Source organism: Astyanax mexicanus, chromosome 21, assembly GCF_023375975.1.
Source record: "Astyanax mexicanus isolate ESR-SI-001 chromosome 21, AstMex3_surface, whole genome shotgun sequence".
Classification (NCBI taxonomy): Eukaryota; Metazoa; Chordata; class Actinopteri; order Characiformes; family Acestrorhamphidae; genus Astyanax; species Astyanax mexicanus.
The window spans coordinates 37,215,867-37,235,788 of NC_064428.1; the positions used below are offsets into that span (position 1 = coordinate 37,215,867).

General features: G+C 35.9%; 1 protein-coding gene across 1 annotated transcript; it reads right to left on the reverse strand.

The window, feature by feature from the left end:
- Window positions 1-12,770: 12,770 nt before the first annotated feature.
- Window positions 12,771-19,682, reverse strand: LOC111189595 (uncharacterized). Its single transcript, XM_049469496.1, has 4 exons — window positions 19,670-19,682; window positions 19,100-19,132; window positions 15,410-16,309; window positions 12,771-13,709 (listed from the first exon to the last, which is right to left on the reverse strand). The coding sequence occupies exons 1-4, from the start codon at window positions 19,680-19,682 to the stop codon at window positions 12,805-12,807; spliced, it is 1,851 nt and encodes a 616-aa protein (XP_049325453.1). The 3' UTR covers window positions 12,771-12,804.
- Between the last annotated feature and the right edge of the window lie 240 nt (window positions 19,683-19,922).

Sequence of the window (19,922 nt, forward strand, 5' to 3'; positions counted from 1 at the left end):
GCAATCAATTCTTCACATCAATGCTTTAAAATCTAGTAGAAAGTCTTTACTGAAGACCATAAAGACCGTTACTCCAGAAAAAGCAGGATAAACTCTTTTTAAAACCCTTGATTTCTGAATAAACACTGAATGAATGTGTTGCTCAGTACTTTTGCTTCAAATCCGTCGTAGAAATTTATAGAATTTCACAGAAAATACTGCCAATACTCCCAAAAACAGAGTACATCCTAAAGTTCCCATTAAGACGACGCCTCCAACCCCTGCTGCTGCAGTTCCTAACCCGACTCTAGAAAGAGATGAACCGACTCGATCTTCAACCAACTGCCTTGGATTCTCCATTGCTCTTCTAATCCACCCAACGATACCAGATCTTTCCTCGTCTTCTCTCCTCCGTTTCTCGTCCTTCTCTCTGGATTCATGTTTCCCATTCCTGTTCACCAGCAGATAGATCTTCTTCATCAGCTCTGGGAGTTGAGAGTTGCTGGTTTTGGTTTTATTATCCAACGTGTGAAATCTTCCTCCACACTTATCTAGAACTTTGCGAAGGTCTAAACTTTCTGCGATGTAATCCTCCACGGTTTTATCCTTCAGCTGATCGGCGTGGGTGAACAGAACGATGGTAAAGAGCGAAATTTTGGCACCAAAGTTCTCCAGAATCCACTTAAATTTTTGTTTGAACTATAATAAACGATAATGAAAAAAAAATTAAACAAACAAAAAAAAGTTTCTCTGTTGAGCTTTTGTTTACATTCCTCCCCTGTCTCTCTGTTGCGCTCAGAGTGACTTTAGTTTCCGCAAGTCCTCGATTTTTTTTCGCTCGTTCTTGGGCTCCTTACCTCCTTAGAAGGGCGTTTTTTTATTTTTTTTAATTCCTTTCTTCTTGGGTTTACCTGCTTAGAGATCAACTGTTCTGCAGTTGGGTTCAACAACCCTCTGGGCTGGAGAGCTACTAGTCTAAAGCACATCATCCCATTACACTTCATTTTACAAACTTTTTGTGGCCCACCACGTAATGGCTTGGAATTGCCGACCCATAATCTACACAGATATCTCTTATAAAAACTCCTAGTTTATTTTGGTGAGTAAAACCTTTCATTTGTGCACAGTATGCTTAGATTTCCAATATTTTGATTGAACTGGCGAGCTGTGACAAGGCTAAATGTTTTAGGAGCATAAAGCTTGTTAGCCCCGTTTAGTTAAAAACGTTAAATAAGCCACAGTGTTCAAAGCATGTGAAAAAAGTACCGCCTTATAGTTTGTAAATTACGTTAATCAAATCTTTAAAGCAACCTTCCCTGGAGAGAATGTACAGAAGGATAAATGCTTCAACTTTGGGCATTATGCTTGTTTGTCTTTTTTCGTAACTTTATCGTAAATTATCTTCGCCCCTGTTCCTATAGCCGCCGCGGTACCGGCGGCCACGGCTGCAGCCGGCAGCAGAATCTCAGCTTCGGTAGCAAGCAACACACCTCCAGCCACGGCTCCAGCTCCTCCTACCACCATTCCTGCTCCCAGAGCGACGTCTTTACACACTTTCAATACAATAAAATATTCAGCCACATTTTCAGTTACACTTTGATTAATGTATTGACATTACATTTACATTTACATTTATGGTATTTAGCAGACGCTCTTATCCAGAGCGACTTACAACAGTGCTTCAAAGTTACTTAAGATATCCAAAGCTAGTTTGTAGACTAGGATCAAGAGATACATAGAACTTAATCATGTTAAGAACCCTAGGAACCTTTTTTTTATTTATTTTTTTATTATTAGTTTAGGAACTCTTTGAAAAGATGTGTCTTCAGTCGACGTTTGAAGACCGTGAGTGACTCTGCTGCTCTGACATCCAGTGGAAGTTCATTCCACCACCTTGGTGCCAGCACAGAGAAGAGTCTGGATGTCTGTTTTCTGTGTGTTTTGAGTGATGGAGGTTCGAGCCGAGCCGTACTGGAAGCTCTAAGAGCTCTTGGTGCAGATCTGGCTTTGACCATCGCCATCAGGTATGAAGGTGCTGGTCCGCTTTTTGCCTTGTAGGCCAGCGTCATGGTTTTGAATCGGATGCGGGCGGCAACAGGAAGCCAGTGGAGGGAACGCAGCAAAGGAGTCACATGACTGAACTTCGGAAGATTGAAGACGAGTCGTGCTGCCGCGTTCTGAATTAATTGTAGTGGTTTGGTGGCTCGCAGTGGAAGACCAGCCAGTAGAGAGTTGCAGTAGTCAAGTCTAATGAGAAACAACAGCAAATGCATTTCTATTCTACTAAAATTTATTCTAAATTGATTAAACTGCAGTTACTGATGAAATCTCTGAATTTCTGATTACCATCAACTAGAACAGTTTTCCGGCTAAATGCAGATCTTCCAGATCAGTCCTTATCAGTTTCATCCAGAGAAGAGCAGTTTATTATAACACTAAGTCTTTTAAACAAAGGAATGCACTTTTAAATGCATGTTTTATTTTATTATCTTAAATTTATAAAGACATATAGAAATTCTTTAGAATTGTTAAGTAATTAATGAGCTAATATATATATATAGTAGTTAATGCACAAAACCTAAGATCTTGCATCATTTTTGTCCCCATATTTTGCTTTCTGATATAATATACATTCTGACAGTTATTTTTTACATTCTAATGAATGTACCAATAAAAATGCTCTAAAATGATTTAAAAATAAAAAAGTGACTCCTTTTCTCTTATGTTTTCCTAAATTTTGGATTTCCGTACAATAATGACAATATTTTAGTTAAATTGGATTAACTTGCCAACAAGTAAAACTTATTAAATTATAAGCTTTATAAGTTATATTGGCTTTCCAATAAGTATAACTTATGTGGTGCTCACCAGTTGCATCACAGGCTTCATTGGTGAAACGCTCTGCGAAAAATACAAAAATAAAAATTGTGTACATTCAAAATTTGTGAAAACGCAACTGTTTGTCCAAGTCCATGTTTTAACAATTAGTAAGCATTCTATTGGTCCGTTAATAATGGAATATTGAATCAAAATTTCAAAAATTGAGAGACAATATTTTTGTCCAAAAGTGACTATATTTAAAATTTAGTGACTATATTTAAAACTTATCCTAACCAGTGCAGTTCCCTCACCTGCCATCAACTATCAGTGAGTAATCCAGCTCAGAAAAAAAACCCTCAGAATTCTGCAAAGTGGTAATTATTCAAAATGACTAATGGGAAATAGGGGTGTATTTAAATATTGATATATCAAAGTATCACAATATTTAGTTCAGAAATGCTGTATTGATTCTCAAGAACACAGCAGTGTTGTACACTGTCTTCCAGTCCGAAAGAAACATTTAACAAAAATAAACGTTTCTTTCATTCTCATTTCATGTATTATGTTTATACTGTTACTACTTTAATTAAAACCATTATTTCCATAAATTGCCCCATTCAATTATATGTTGAAAACAGTAATGGAAGCTGTACATTTGATCTGATTTGAGCTGTAAATTTGTATGTAAGCCTAGATCAGTTGGACAGCATTCGCCAAGGTCTTTCACTTTTCTTTTCATGTTTCCTGTTGACAGAAGATAAGAAGAGATAAAAGCTCTTCAGTGAGTTCATGCTGTGGCAAAACTGAAAGTAAAAGTTGAGAAAAGCTTGTATGGTAAATCCCTTAATTACCAGAAACCCCATTTAGTACATCTCTGATTTTACTCAGACTAATGCACTCTACCAATCATCATAAAGAAACTTTATGCACTACTAATAAAACCATCAAACTATTAAAGGACCCCATATGGAATTATGTAGTAAAGCATAAAAGTGTAAATATATTTTATACTTTAGATTCTTCAGAGTAGCATTTTTTGCCCGCTTTTGACAAATTTACCATTTTCAGACAAGAATTTCACCAGGGATTCAATAAAAAAGAATAATTTAAGAACTCATATCAAACTCATCCCCAACTCACAGTACAATTATTATAAACTTACACTAAATTCATCCCCAACTCACAGTACAATTATTATAAACTTACACTACTCATCCCCAACTCAAAGTAAAATCATTATAAACTCACACCAAACTCATCCCCAACACACAGTACAATTATTATAAACTTACACTACTCATCCCCAACTCAAAGTAAAATCATTATAAACATACACTAAACTCATCCCCAACTCACAGTAAAATCATTATAAACATACACTAAACTCATCCCCAACTCACAGTACAATTATTATAAACTTACACTACTCATCCCCAACTCAAAGTAAAATCATTATAAACATACACTAAACTCATCCCCAACTCACAGTAAAATCATTATAAACATACACTAAACTCATCCCCAACTCACAGTACAATTATTATAAACTCACACCAAACTCATCCCCAACTCACAGTAAAATCATTATAAACTCACACTAAACTCATCCCCAGCTCACAGTAAAATCATTATAAACTCACACTAAACTCATCCCCAACTCACACCAAACTCATCCCCAACTCACAGTAAAATCATTATAAACTTACACTAAACTCATCCCCAACTCACAGTAAAATCATTATAAACTCACACTAAACTCATCCCCAACTCACACCAAACTCATCCCCAACTCACAGTTCAATTATTATAAACTCACACCAAACTCATCCCCAACTCACAGTAAAATCATTATAAACTTACACTAAACTCATCCCCAACTCACAGTAAAATCATTATAAACTTACACTAAACTCATCCCCAAATAAAATCATTATAAACTTACACTAAACTCATCCCCAACTCACAGTAAAATCATTATAAACTCACACCAAACTCATCCCCAACTCACACCAAACTCATCCCCAACTCACAGTACAATTATTATAAACTCACACTAAACTCATCCCCAACTCACAGTAAAATCATTATAAACTTACACTAAACTCATCCCCAACTCACAGTAAAATCATTATAAACTCACACCAAACTCATCCCCAACTGACAGTAAAATCATTATAAACTTACACTAAACTCATCCCCAACTCACAGTAAAATCATTATAAACTTACACTTAACTCACCCCCAACTCACAGTAAAATCATTATAAACTTACACTAAACTCATCCCCAACTCACACCAAACTCATCCCCAACTCACAGTACAATTATTATAAACTCACACTAAACTCATCCCCAACTCACAGTAAAATCATTATAAACTTACACTAAACTCATCCCCAACTCACAGTAAAATCATTATAAACTTACACTAAACTCACCCCCAACTCACAGTAAAATCATTATAAACTTACACCAAACTCATCCCCAAATAAAATCATTATAAACTCACACCAAACTCATCCCCAACTCACACCAAACTCATCCCCAACTCACAGTACAATTATTATAAACTCACACTAAACTCATCCCCAACTCACAGTAAAATCATTATAAACTTACACTAAACTCATCCCCAACTCACAGAAATATCATTATAAACTCACACCAAACTCATCCCCAACTGACAGTAAAATCATTATAAACTTACACTAAACTCATCCCCAACTCACAGTAAAATCATTATAAACTTATACTAAACTCACCCCCAACTCACAGTAAAATCATTATAAACTTACACTAAACTCATCCCCAAATAAAATCATTATAAACTTACACTAAACTCATCCCCAACTCACAGTAAAATCATTATAAACTCACACCAAACTCATCCCCAACTCACACCAAACTCATCCCCAACTCACAGTACAATTATTATAAACTCACACTAAACTCATCCCCAACTCACAGTAAAATCATTATAAACTTACACTAAACTCATCCCCAACTCACAGTAAAATCATTATAAACTCACACCAAACTCATCCCCAACTGACAGTAAAACCATTATAAACTTACACTAAACTCATCCCCAAATAAAATCATTATAAACTTACACTAAACTCATCCCCAACTCTCAGTAAAATCATTATAAACTCACACCAAACTCATCCCCAACTGACAGTAAAATCATTATAAACTTACACTAAACTCATCCCCAAATAAAATCATTATAAACTTACACTAAACTCATCCCCAACTCACAGTAAAATCATTATAAACTCACACTAAACTCATCCCCAACACACACCAAACTCATCCCCAACTCACAGTACAATCATTATAAACTTACACTAAACTCATCCCCAACTCACAGTAAAATCATTATAAACTCACACTAAACTCATCCCCAACTCACACCAAACTCATCCCCAACTCACAGTACAATTATTATAAACTCACACCAAACTCATCCCCAACTCACAGTAAAATCATTATAAACTTACACTAAACTCATCCCCAACTCACAGTAAAATCATTATAAACTTACACTAAACTCACCCCAACTCACAGTAAAATCATTATAAACTTACACTAAACTCATCCCCAAATAAAATCATTATAAACTTACACTAAACTCATCCCCAACTCACAGTAAAATCATTATAAACTCACACTAAACTCATCCCCAACTCACAGTAAAATCATTATAAACTTACACTAAACTCATCCCCAACTCACAGTAAAATCATTATAAACTCACACCAAACTCATCCCCAACTGACAGTAAAACCATTATAAACTTACACTAAACTCATCCCCAAATAAAATCATTATAAACTTACACTAAACTCATCCCCAACTCTCAGTAAAATCATTATAAACTCACACCAAACTCATCCCCAACTGACAGTAAAATCATTATAAACTTACACTAAACTCATCCCCAAATAAAATCATTATAAACTTACACTAAACTCATCCCCAACTCACAGTAAAATCATTATAAACTCACACTAAACTCATCCCCAACACACACCAAACTCATCCCCAACTCACAGTACAATCATTATAAACTTACACTAAACTCATCCCCAACTCACAGTAAAATCATTATAAACTTACACTAAACTCATCCCCAACTCACAGTAAAATCATTATAAACTCACAGTACAATTATTATAAACTTACACTAAACTCATCCCCAACTCACAGTAAAATCATTATAAACTCACACTAAACTCATCCCCAACTCACACCAAACTCATCCCCAACTCACAGTACAATTATTATAAACTCACACCAAACTCATCCCCAACTCACAGTAAAATCATTATAAACTTACAATAAACTCATCCCCAACTCACAGTAAAATCATTATAAACTTACACTAAACTCACACCAACTCACAGTAAAATCATTATAACCTTACACTAAACTCATCCCCAAATAAAATCATTATAAACTTACACTAAACTCATCCCCAACTCACAGTAAAATCATTATAAACTCACACTAAACTCATCCCCAACACACACCAAACTCATCCCCAACTCACAGTACAATCATTATAAACTTACACTAAACTCATCCCCAACTCACAGTAAAATCATTATAAACTCACACTAAACTCATCCCCAACTCACACCAAACTCATCCCCAACTCACAGTACAATTATTATAAACTCACACCAAACTCATCCCCAACTCACAGTAAAATCATTATAAACTTACACTAAACTCATCCCAACTCACAGTAAAATCATTATAAACTTACACTAAACTCATCCCCAAATAAAATCATTATAAACTTACACCAAACTCATCCCCAACTCACAGTAAAATCATTATAAACTCACACCAAACTCATCCCCAACTCACACCAAACTCATCCCCAACTCACAGTACAATTATTATAAACTCACACTAAACTCATACCCAACTCACAGTAAAATCATTATAAACTTACACTAAACTCATCCCCAACTCACAGTAAAATCATTATAAACTTACACTAAACTCACCCCCAACTCACAGTAAAATCATTATAAACTTACACTAAACTCATCCCCAACTCTCAGTAAAATCATTATAAACTCACACCAAACTCATCCCCAACTCACAGTAAAATCATTATAAACTCACACCAAACTCATCCCCAACTCACACTAAACTCATCCCCAACTCACAGTAAAATCATTATAAACTCACACCAAACTTATCCCCAACTTACAGTAAAATCATTATAAACTCACCCAAAACTCACCCCTAAACTCACATCACACTCTTTCCCAAGTAACAATAAAATCATCCAAACTCACACTAAACTTATCCCCAAACTGATATCAAACATAACCCCAACCCACACCAAACTTACACCAAACTCATCCCAAACTCATCTCAAGAACACCAAATTCATCCCAAACTCACTCTAAATTCAACAATCCTGACCAAACTCAAACTCACTTCAAACTGATCCCAAACACACCCAAAACTTATTCCATACTTACCCCAAACTCACACTAAAATCATCCCCAACTCACTCTAAACTCATCTCCAACTCACATCAAACTCATCCCCAACTCATATCAAACTGACACCAAGATCACACCAAACTCATCCCCAACTCACACCAAACTGATCCATAACTAATACTGAACTCATCCCCAAGTAACACCAAAATCATCCAAACTCACACTAAACTTATTCCCAAACTGATATTAACCCCACCCCACCCCAAACTTACACCCAACTCATCCCCAACTCAAACCAAACTCATCTCAAAGACACTTAACTCGTCCCTAACTTACACCAAACTCATCCCCAACTCACACCAAAATCAACTCACTCTAAATTCAATAATCCTGACCAAACTCAAACTCACTTCAAACTGATCCCAAATATACCCAAAACTTATTCCATACTTACCCCAAACTCACACTAAAATCATCCCTTACTCATCCTAACCTCACCCCAAACTCATCCTAAACTAACGCCAAGCTTATTCCCAACTCATCCCCAACTCACAACAAAACTTTTTACTGCATACATCTATATGTATTCCTTCTGACAGTTTTGATGTTCACTGAAAACGTAAAATACAAAAAAAAACATTGGGAAGCAGATTAAATTGCTATGCAAAATTTATGACAATTAAGACAATACAGTTGCAAACTATAAATTCTATATTCAGTAAACATTTTATTTACAGTACATTACTTTTTTTACTGTGTAAAAACACAGTGGCTCTTCACAATCAATACATGCATGTTGAACCCTGACTGTGTAAACAGTTATGGGTCAGATCTTATCTTTCTGCACTGAAAACAATCTGATTTCAGTTTCACTCTGACTGTTGAACTGCACATCATCAGGCGCTGTGGAAAAGTACCTGAGAGGAGTAACGGGTTTAGAGTATTTTTAACCTCCTCTTTCTCTAAACTCCTCCCACTTTATTCCTCTAATATCTACAGTCTGCACCCTCACCCCATCTACTGCACCCTCAGACCATCTACAGATCTGCCAGACCACCGACTCCACCACCCGCTGATACCAGTGAGTACTGAATTCAGAACAGTCCTGTAATTAATACTGATAATATATTACTGATTATTATTATTATACGGATTATGATGGATTTAATATAAACGTCTTTATTTGGTTTACAGACCTGAGGCCAAGTTTACTTCAAGAAAACTTTGAAGAAAGACAAAATAAAGGTAAGGACTCTTAATTATAAGCAGTAATACACTTAACTTTGGCGCTATAATGTGTATAATAGGTTGTAGGTCAGTAAATTATTGGAATTATATATTGCGATAGTTCTATTATCACTGTTTATTAAAAGATCTTGAGTTAAACAAAAAAAAATAGGATCTATGTTTGGTTATCAACACTCTGCCATGTAAAATAAGTCCATTTAATGACCTGCTGTTAAAATACAACACTATAACAGTAGATATACATCATTACCCAATAATTATTATTATTATTAAAGAGGTAAACATACACAAATACAACTATTGTATTGAAGATATTGGGTTAAAAAAAAAAAATGTTTGTTCTTTGGAAGTATCTGGCTGGTCATTAATAAAAATAAATACTACATTTCAAAACCACTACATTGTAACAGATAAAGCTATATCTGTTACAATGAAGTGGTTTAAAATGTAGTATTTATTTGTATTATTTATATATTTGTATTATTATATACTATACATATTTTGTTTATTGATTATATAGGATTACATTAGTGATTTGTGCACTGTGTTTTTGGATCTTTTCTTTTTTGTGGCTTTCATTTAAGATTTCTTTGCTTTCTTTTGAGATGTTTTCTTTTCACTTTTCTCTTTTCTCTGTTACCCACAGTTAGAATAGAGTATACTATCTTTATTTGTCATTACACCAAGTATAACAAAATGTGAAGTGCAATCCTCTCCAGGAAACCAAAAAAAACAATAATACACACAAAAAACACTATACAAATGATGCGGAATTACACACTGCCCTGCTTAAAATGAAAACTATTGCACTTATTTAAAATGAGCAAATATTACAAATATTTAACAGTCCCGTGTTGTATTTGTCCCATGTAAGTCCAGTATTGTGCTATTTAGTGCTCGTGATGCAGTGGGGTAAAAACAGTTTTTAAGCCGATCCTACAAAGGTGCGACAGAGAACTGAGGTTTGACTGGGGTTTTTATGCTGGGTCTTACAGCTGAGCCTGAGTTTTTTTTTCACCCTCTGCCTTTTTACATCAACCTCCAATTTGGTGGACAGAGGCTGTGAAGCATAGCCTTAAAAATATCAGGTAGAAAAAAGGCAGTAAAGGCAAACAAAAGAAATGCCACATTGTATCGCTTAAACAAAGAACTAACAAACAAACTCAAAAAGGAACTTAGAAAAGTAGTTTTTTCTATTTGTGGCTTTCTTTTAAGATCATTTTGCTTTCTTTTGAGATCTCTCTTTTTTGGGATCTTTTATTTTCTTCTGTGTTCTTTTTTCCTCTTTTCTCTTTTCTTGTTACCCATTGTTACCGGTCACCCCTCTACAAAGGTGCGACAGAGAACTGAGGTTTGACTGCTGAGCCAGCTGAGCTTGGTCAGTGCTGATTACCGCAATGGATTCTGGGACTTGTAGTTTTTCAACCATCAGTTTTTCTACTGTAGCGCCCAATGCCCTTTGCAGGTGGTTGGCAGTATTGGCTGCCTTCTTATATCAACCTCCAATTTTAAATAGAAACAAAAGCTTTTAAAGTCAATAGATTTTAATGAACAGGCTGTTTAGAACTGCATAGTGCAGATAAGTGCATAGAACTTATCTCAGCCAATTATATTGCAGGATTAGAACTAACTGTGGTATAATAGTTTTTTTTTGTTTCGGAAATCATAATTTATATAAGTTTATTGAGACTTAAAAGTAAAAAACAGTGCCAGTAAAAAGTTTGTATAAGAGTATAAAACATATTCTGGATGTTTAACACAAATTATACAAAGCCGGGCTGTGCAAAATGCTGAATTTCAATGGATGAATTTGAATAGAATCCACCCTACAGGATGTTTAACTGAATTTGAATTGGAATAACAGGACGTGGAATTGATTGGTTCTTTCTTGTTTTAAGATGCAACTGTTCTTCTAACACTAAAATTTCTGTTTCTCCACAGTGAACATGGATTTCTTCAAGGCCGTTGGCGCCATCTCCGCCGGAGTTGCTGGGGGTGCTGTGGAATTAACGAAAGCCGTGGTCGAGACCACCGTGGACGTCAGCAAAGGGATTGTGGGGGGAGTTGAGGGCGCCATGACTGGTGATGTTAATAATGTGATAAAGCCACTGGCTGGAGGCCTCACAGCAGGGTGTAATCGCATTGTGAAAGCTCCAGTGAAAGTGGTCAGTGGAGTTCATGAGGGTGTGAAGGCAGTACTCGATTAACTCGATTAATTCAAGAAGACATTTCTGTAAAACTTACATCAAGAGACTGTAAAACAGCTTTTCTTTGGTAAATAAATAAAAATAACAACAAAACACTTGGTAAACAAACTGTGTCATTTATTGTAATGATTCCACACAAAATCATTTGGTTTATCTACATCCATTCAGTCTAATTCATATGATAAATACATCAGAAAACTCTTCACATACTGACACCAAACTGACAAGCAATTAATGCATTGTTATAATTCACTTTTAGTTAGTAACACTATATAATCAATGAACTCACAGTGTATTGTTAGTCCTTTTATTATGCACTCTTAAAAATAAAGGTACCACAAAGGGTCCGTAAACATCCACATTGCATGAGCAATGCTTAAATCTGAAGATTAACCCTTTAATCCTCCTGTTATTTTCTGTTAAGTTTAAAGATCTAGGAACAATAGTTTAAAAAAGTGAAATCAACAATACAGCTCTAGAAAAAAAAGAGAGCACTTTAAAATGATGAGTTTCTTTGATTTTGCCAAATTGAAAACCTCTGGAATATAATCAAGAGGAAGATGGATGATCACAAGCCATCAAACCACCAAACTGAACTGCTTGAATTTTTACACCAGGAGTAAAGCAGCATAAAGTTATCCAAAAGCAGTGTGTAAGACTGGTGGAGGAGAACATGATGCCAAGATGCATAAAAACTATGATTAAAAATCATCTTGGCATTATTTGAGGTCTGAAATATCTGCATCTTTTCTCATTTTCAGCAAATAAATGCTCTAAATGAGAATATTTATATTTGTAATTTGGGAGAAATGTTGTCGGTAGTTTATAGAATAAAACAACAATGTTCATTTTACTCAAACATAAACCTATAAATAGCAAAATCAGAGAAACTGATTCAGAAACTGAAGTGGTCTATATTTATTTGGATTTGGAACATTTTTGTTGCTGAAAGCAATCAAATCTTCACAGCAAATCTTAGGATAAACTATTTTTCAAACCCATGATTTCAGAAGAAACAGTGAATAAATTTTCTCAGTAATTTTGCCTATATATACCGAATTCCTTCTGTTTACTTAACCTTCAAATCCGTCTTATAAATTTATAGAGTTTCACAGAAAATACTGCCAATACTCCCAAAAACAGAGTATATCCTAAAGTTCCCATTAAGACGACGCCTCCAACTCCTGCTGCTGCAGTTCCTAACCCGACTCTAGAAAGAGATGAACCGACTCGATCTTCAACCAACTGCCTTGGATTCTCCATTGCTCTTCTAATCCATCCAACGATACCAGATCTTTCTTCCTCCTCTCTCCTCTGTTTCTCGTCCTTCTCTCTGGATTCATGTTGAGCCTCCTGGAAGAGCTCTAGGTTATAGACATGTTTCCCATTCCTGTTCACCAGCAGATAGATCTTCTTCATCAGCTCTGGGAGTTGAGAGTTGCTGGTTTTGGTTTTATTATCCAACGTGTGAAATCTCCCTCCACACTTATCTAGAACTTTGCGAAGGTCTAAACTTTCTGCGATGTAATCCTCCACGGTTTTATCCTTCAGCTGATCGGCGTGGGTGAACAGAACGATGGTAAAGAGCGAAATTTTAGCGCCAAAGTTCTCCAGAATCCACTTCAAGACTTCTTGGTCTTCCTTTGAGAATCTTGAGGCCAAACTGATGACCAGTAAGAAGACACAGGGTCCAGAACCACTGGTTTTGACGCATTTCTCAAACTTAATCTTGAGTTCTTCGTTAGTTTGTGATGTATCGAAGATACCAGGAGTGTCGATCACTGTGAGATTGGTTCCTCCTCTGTTCACAACTTCCTGTTTAAAATCTACTGTCATGGATTCGGGGGAAATGCCGTCTTCAAACGCCTCTTTGCAGAGGATGGTGTTTCCTGTAGAACTCTTTCCTGATCCAGTTTTTCCAAGGAGGATGATCCTCACATCAGAGGGACATGGTTCATCCACTGGAGAACATGTACCTACAGAAAATCAGATTGAGAGATGGGATTTTGGAAGGCCAATCACCCAATTTCCCATTTATACAGTAAAAACTCCCTCAAACACTTGAAAGGTAAGAACGAGTGCATGCTTGCTCCAATAAAATGTAAAATCAATCAATTTTCCAATTGGCGCCAATCAATACCATTGACCTCAGAGGAAAGTGCCAGATCCCCAGCTCTGATAGATCCCCCAACAGACACCTTACAGTACCACCCAACATCACAATGGTAGTGATGAGAGGAGAGCGCCCTCTACTGCACCAACCCAGACAGAACATGCCAATAATAATAAGGGGTATAAAGCCACAGGTATTGAGCTGTAGAGCAGTGGAACTGTGTTCTCTGGAATGGAATAGAATGGAATGGAACTGAATCCAATACATGGAATTGCATGGAATTAGTTTGAAAGTCTTGATTAACGAGGTGAGAAACTTGTTAACGCTCTTGTTGCTGAATGTACCATAATTTCCAGACTAAAAAAGAAACAAGCTACACCAACTAATTTGAAAAAGAAAAAAAAGAGTTTGTTCACATAGAGACCACACTTGACTATAAGCCGCAGTTGTCTATCTTATAGCCAATCGCATTAAGGAAAATAACACTCTATATCTTGCCTTGGATGAACACATAAACCTTATTCTAGCAAAAGAAAAATCACCTCATGACAGAGTATTTTACTATCATTTAAAAATTTTGTAATTCTGTGTCTCGATTTTAGCGTATTTATTCCTTTCTTCTTGGGTGTACCTGCTTTGAGATAAACTGTTCTGCAATTGGGTTCAACAACCCTCTGGGCTGGAGAGCTACTAGTCTGTAGCAGCACTTCATCCCATTACACTTCATTTTACAAAATGTGTGTGGCCTACCATGTAATGGCTTGGAAGATATCTGGCCTGTGGCCAAACTTAACTGCCGACCCCTGATCTACACAATTATCTCTCCTAAAAACAGTTTATTTGGGTGAGTAAAGCGCTTTATGTGCAGTATGCTTACAGGGGATGGACAATGAAACTGAAACACCTGTCATCATTTTAGTGTGGGAGGTTTCATGGATGAATTGGAGCAGCCTGGTGTTCAATCTTCATTAATTGCACATTATTGCACCAGTAAGAGCAGAGTGTGAAGGTTCAATTAGCAGGGTAAGAGCACAGTTCTGCTCTAAATATTACAATGCACACAACATTATGGGAGACATACCAGAGTTCAAAAGAGGACAAATTGTTGGTGCACGTCTTCCTGGAGCATCTGTGACCAAGACAGCAAGTCTTTGTGATGCATCAAGAGCCACGGTATCCAGGGTAATGTCAGCCAATACCACCAAGAAGAACCAACCACATCCAACAGGATTAACTGTGGACGCTGTAAGAGGAAGCTGTCTGAAAGGGATGTTCGGGTGCTAACCCGGATTGTATCCAATGTGAACCTCAACTCTCCTGTTTCCACCAGAACTCTCCGTCACCACAATAAATGATTGTGCTCTAAAACCAGGTGTTTCAGTTTCATTGTCCAACCCCTGTAGGTTCCCAATATTTTGAATATTATTGAACTGGTGAGATGTGACAAAGTTAAATGTTTTAGGAGCATGAAATTTGTTAAGTTAAGTTAAGTTAAATAAGCCACAGTGTTCAAAGCTCGTAAATTACATTAATCAAATTTTTAAAGCAATGCTACAAAATTGAGCCAAAAACCTTCCATGGACAGAATGGACAGCAGGTAAAATTCTCTAATTTTATACTTGTTACATTTATCGTAAATCATCTTAGCCCCTGTTCCTATAGCCGTCGCGGTACCGGCGGCCACGGCTGCAGCTGGCAGCAGAATCGCAGCTTCGGTAGCAAGTAACACACCTCCAGCCAGGGCTCCAGCTCCTCCTACAACCATCGCTGTTCCCAGAGTGGCGTCTTTAAGCACTTTCTTCCTCTGAATCTTCCTCTGGATCTTCTGAAACATCTCGTTCGTGTAGTGCTTTCCTTTGTTCCTCTTCACCATTGCGTCGATCTTCTCCAGCAGCCCCGTGACCTGAGCTCGGTCAGCAGGGTCCTCGTTGTTGAGTCCGTGGTATCGACCCCCGCAGCCGTCCACGCACTGCAGGAGATCCGTGCTTTCACCCACGTACTCATCCAGAGGTTTCCCCTTCAGCTGATCGGCGTGAGTAAAGAGAACGACAGTGTAAAGCGAAGCTTCTTCTCCAAAGTTCTCCTGAATCCACCTCACAGCGTTCTTCTCCTCTGGGGTGAATCTCACGCCGAGGCTGATCACCAGCAGGAACGCGTGAGGTCCAGGAAGAGACTTGCGGATGCAGTCTTTAATTTGCAGGCCGGTCTCTTTGTTGGAGTTGTCTTTGGTCGATTCTTTTTTAGCGTTTGGGGCTTTTTTAGCGTTTGGGGCTTTTGGAGTTCCGAAGACTCCGGGGGTGTCTATCACGGTAACGGTTCTTCCTCCGTGGTCCTGACTCCCTTTCCTGCACTTTTCCGTGATCGCTGAAGACGAACACCCAAACGTAAAGACGTTTTTACCCAGGATGGTGTTTCCAGTGGCACTCTTTCCAGCTCCACTTTTACCCAGGAGAACAATCCTCAGCTCAGAGTCTGAGAAGCAGAAATATTATAAAATCAGACAGAAGTTCATCATAATTAATATCATTCAATAAAATCATGGTAAGCTGTTTATAAAAGAGTCTATAATAGTCCCATTCTCTGAGATTCTGGGTAGGTCCAAAGTGGGCTGATAGGAATCCAAAATGGCCAGAACTACCTTGTCAATCAAAATGTAGTGCTTCCCTACACTCTAAAAAACAGAGGTATGATATGAGTACTTTTTTGTACTCAAAGGTACACTCTTCATAATTGTACCCTCAAAGGTACAATATTGTTCTTTACAGGGTCAGATTTGTTCCCTCTGATGTACAAAGTCATTTCTAACAGAAATAAGTACAGATTTGTACCATTTAACCAGCCAAAGGGTACATTCAGTATTCTGTATCACTGTACTAATAAACTATATATATTTTAATTTGAAAGCCAGACAAATTTGGATCATCAAGTTTTTGAGCCATATTTAGTTGATCATTTTTATAATTTTTACTGGCACAAAAAACATGGGTACAAAAAAGGACTTTATACAATTTTAGGTACAAATCTGTACTTACTTTTCATAGTGTGTAGTGTATATTTAATACTAAAATGCAGAATTCACTGGAGATCCAGTTTAAACCTACAGTTACTTTGTAAACAGAAGCTGTAAACTCTTTATCTGACAAGAGACAGTGGGTGGTCCTGAGCCGAGGTGGGTGTGGTCATGAATACCCGTCATGAATTGACGGGTTGATGTAAACACGGTGCTTTTCTTGATCGACTCGTTTTCTGAATATTTTCTTTTACTAGCTGCTGCAGAGAATGAGGAAGAGTTTTATGTGCAGCATCATAAACAACTCAGAGACCGACTGTATTTCACAAACAACAAGAAAAAGAGGATGTTAGCGGAAAGAGACAATTAAGAGTTCTTACTAATTAAATATAATAGGAAATTTCGCTAATCAAATATATAATTGGGCTTTTTTCCACTGTAATAAAGTATATAATATAGGAATTTACTAAATAGAGTATAACCTTCGACATCAAAGCTAAAAAAAAAAAAAAGATGAGTTTTAAGCTCTTTAAGGTCGTAGATTATATAAAGTTATATAAAGTCTAAATTGGGAGGTATCATCATCATTTTTGAGTTTACATTGCTGTGTTTAAGAACATTTAATAAAAAGCCTTAAACTTTTTAAAAACTAAATTAAATTTTAAACCTATAATGACTTAGTCCAAAGAGGTGTTTAAACATTTGTAAAATCTTTAGAATTTTGTAATTTTACGCATAAAAATGAACTAAAACATCATCCTTAATTAAGAATGACCTACATATATATCGCTAAAAAGATCCTAGCATGCTTATTGTGATTATGAAAATTAAAACATATATTGTTTCATACTCACGTGTTGAATCATCTTGTTTGTCACATAAAAGCAAGCAATCTGAAATAAAAGCAAAATTATGATCATAAATTTGGTTTCAGAAAGCACTTTCTGAAAATGCATAAAACAACAGCACAAGTAAAAAAACAGAGTAAACAGAAATAAAAACATACTTTCTAAACATAAACTTTCTTGGTAAAACTGATAAACACTGAGACATTCTTTCTTAGCCACAACATTACAGATAACAGATCTTAAAAAACGAGATAAAGCACTGCTGCACAAACGCTTCAGCGGATATCATGATGGCGCACCAATAAACAATAAGTATCAAAATATCAGAAAAGGGTAAAAAAAAAGCTATTATATTTTATTATGTTGAAAATATAATAAAAGATTCAATCTGGTTACACTTTCATTGATGTATTGAGAAACAACAGCAAATACATTTCTATTCTACTAAAATTAATTCTAAATAACATGATTAAACTGTAGTAACTGATGGAATTTCTAAATTCCTGATTACCATCAACTAGAACAGTTTTCCGGCTAAATGCAGATCTTCCTGATCAGTCCGTATCCAGTTCCATCCAGAGAAGAGCAGTTTATTTATAGCATTTATAGCAGTTTCACGCAAAGGAATGCACTTTTAAATGGACATTTTATACATTTTATAAAGACATAAATATGTTCTTTAGAGATTGAAAGTAATTCATAAGCTAAAACATTCAGCTCTGTAAAAAAATAAGAGATCACTTCAGTTTCTGAATCAGTTTCTCTGATTTAGCTATTTATAGGTTTATGTTTGAGTAAAATGAACATTGTTGTTTTATTCTATAAACTACAGACAACATTTCTCCTAAATTACAAATAAAAATATTTTAGTCATTTAGAGTATTTATTTACAGAAAATGAGAAATGTCTGAAATAACAAAAAAGATGCAGAGCTTTCAGACCTCAAATAATGCAAATAAAACAAGTTCATATTCATAAAGTTTTAAGAGTTCAGAAATCAATATTTGGTGGAATAATCCTGGTTTTTAATCACAGTTTTTTTTCATGCATCTTGGCATCATGTTCTCCTCCACCAGTCTTACACACTGCTTTTGGATAACTTTTGGATACTCCTGGTGCAAAAATTCAAGCAGTTCAGAAACTTATAATTTTAAGTGCTTTCTTATGTTTTTCCAGTGCTTTATTGTAGCACAAAACCCAAGATTTTCCAACAGAATTTCCAAATGAATGTACCAATAAAAATGTGCCAACATTACAAAATACTCTAAAATATGTTAAGTGAGTCTCTTTTCCTTTTCCCTAATGTTTTCCTAAATTTGGGAGATACAAGGTTTTTTTTTTACAATTGTGACAATATTTGAGCTAAATTGGCTTTCCAACAAGTAAAACTTATTTGGTGCTCACCAGATTCATCACAGGCTCCATTGTCGAAATGCACTGCAAGAAAAACAAAAAAAAACATTTGTGGAAAAGTCCATGTTTTAATAATTATTAAACATATTATTAGTCCATTCAGAAGGGGATATTGAAGCAAAAAGTTTGTCCAAAAGTGACGAAATGTAAAGCTTAGTGCTCAATCACTGATTTTCTAGAGAAAACAGATTTAACTCATGTGTTGCAAGAACATGAGATCATATAATATACAATAACCCTCTGCAAAGATTTTAATAAAAAAATAAATCATTTTCCCCTCTTAATGCTCAGAGTATAATAGTAATAATGCAAGAAATGAGAACCATAAAACAAGAATTAAAGCATTTTTTTCTTTCTTTCATCCTTTTCTATTGTTTTTTTCCCCTTATGGGGTTTTGTGTTTAGATGATATTTAAATTAGATGAAACCAATAAAGATAAAAAACAAATAATTAAACATGCATCAATCACATTCAATTTAAACAAAATTTAATGCGTTCTAAACTAATACTTATAATTATATTACAGTTTAAAAATATTAAATGTAATATTAAACACTCACCATAGTCCCCCATTTTTCTGCCGCTGATTTAGAGCTTTAATCTCTGATTATGTGGGATAATGTTGTTAAGAAGTAAAAAGCACTTCATTCAAACCAGTTTAGATAAGATTTGATTTATCAGGATGAATTTAGCTGTTTTTAATAAGGAAGCTGAAACTGCTGATATGTCTCTGACCAATCAGAGCGGCCGTGGGAAGGTCATTTCTACAGAGGTCAGCAGAATTACAGGTCGTGACCCAAAACACAGAACTGA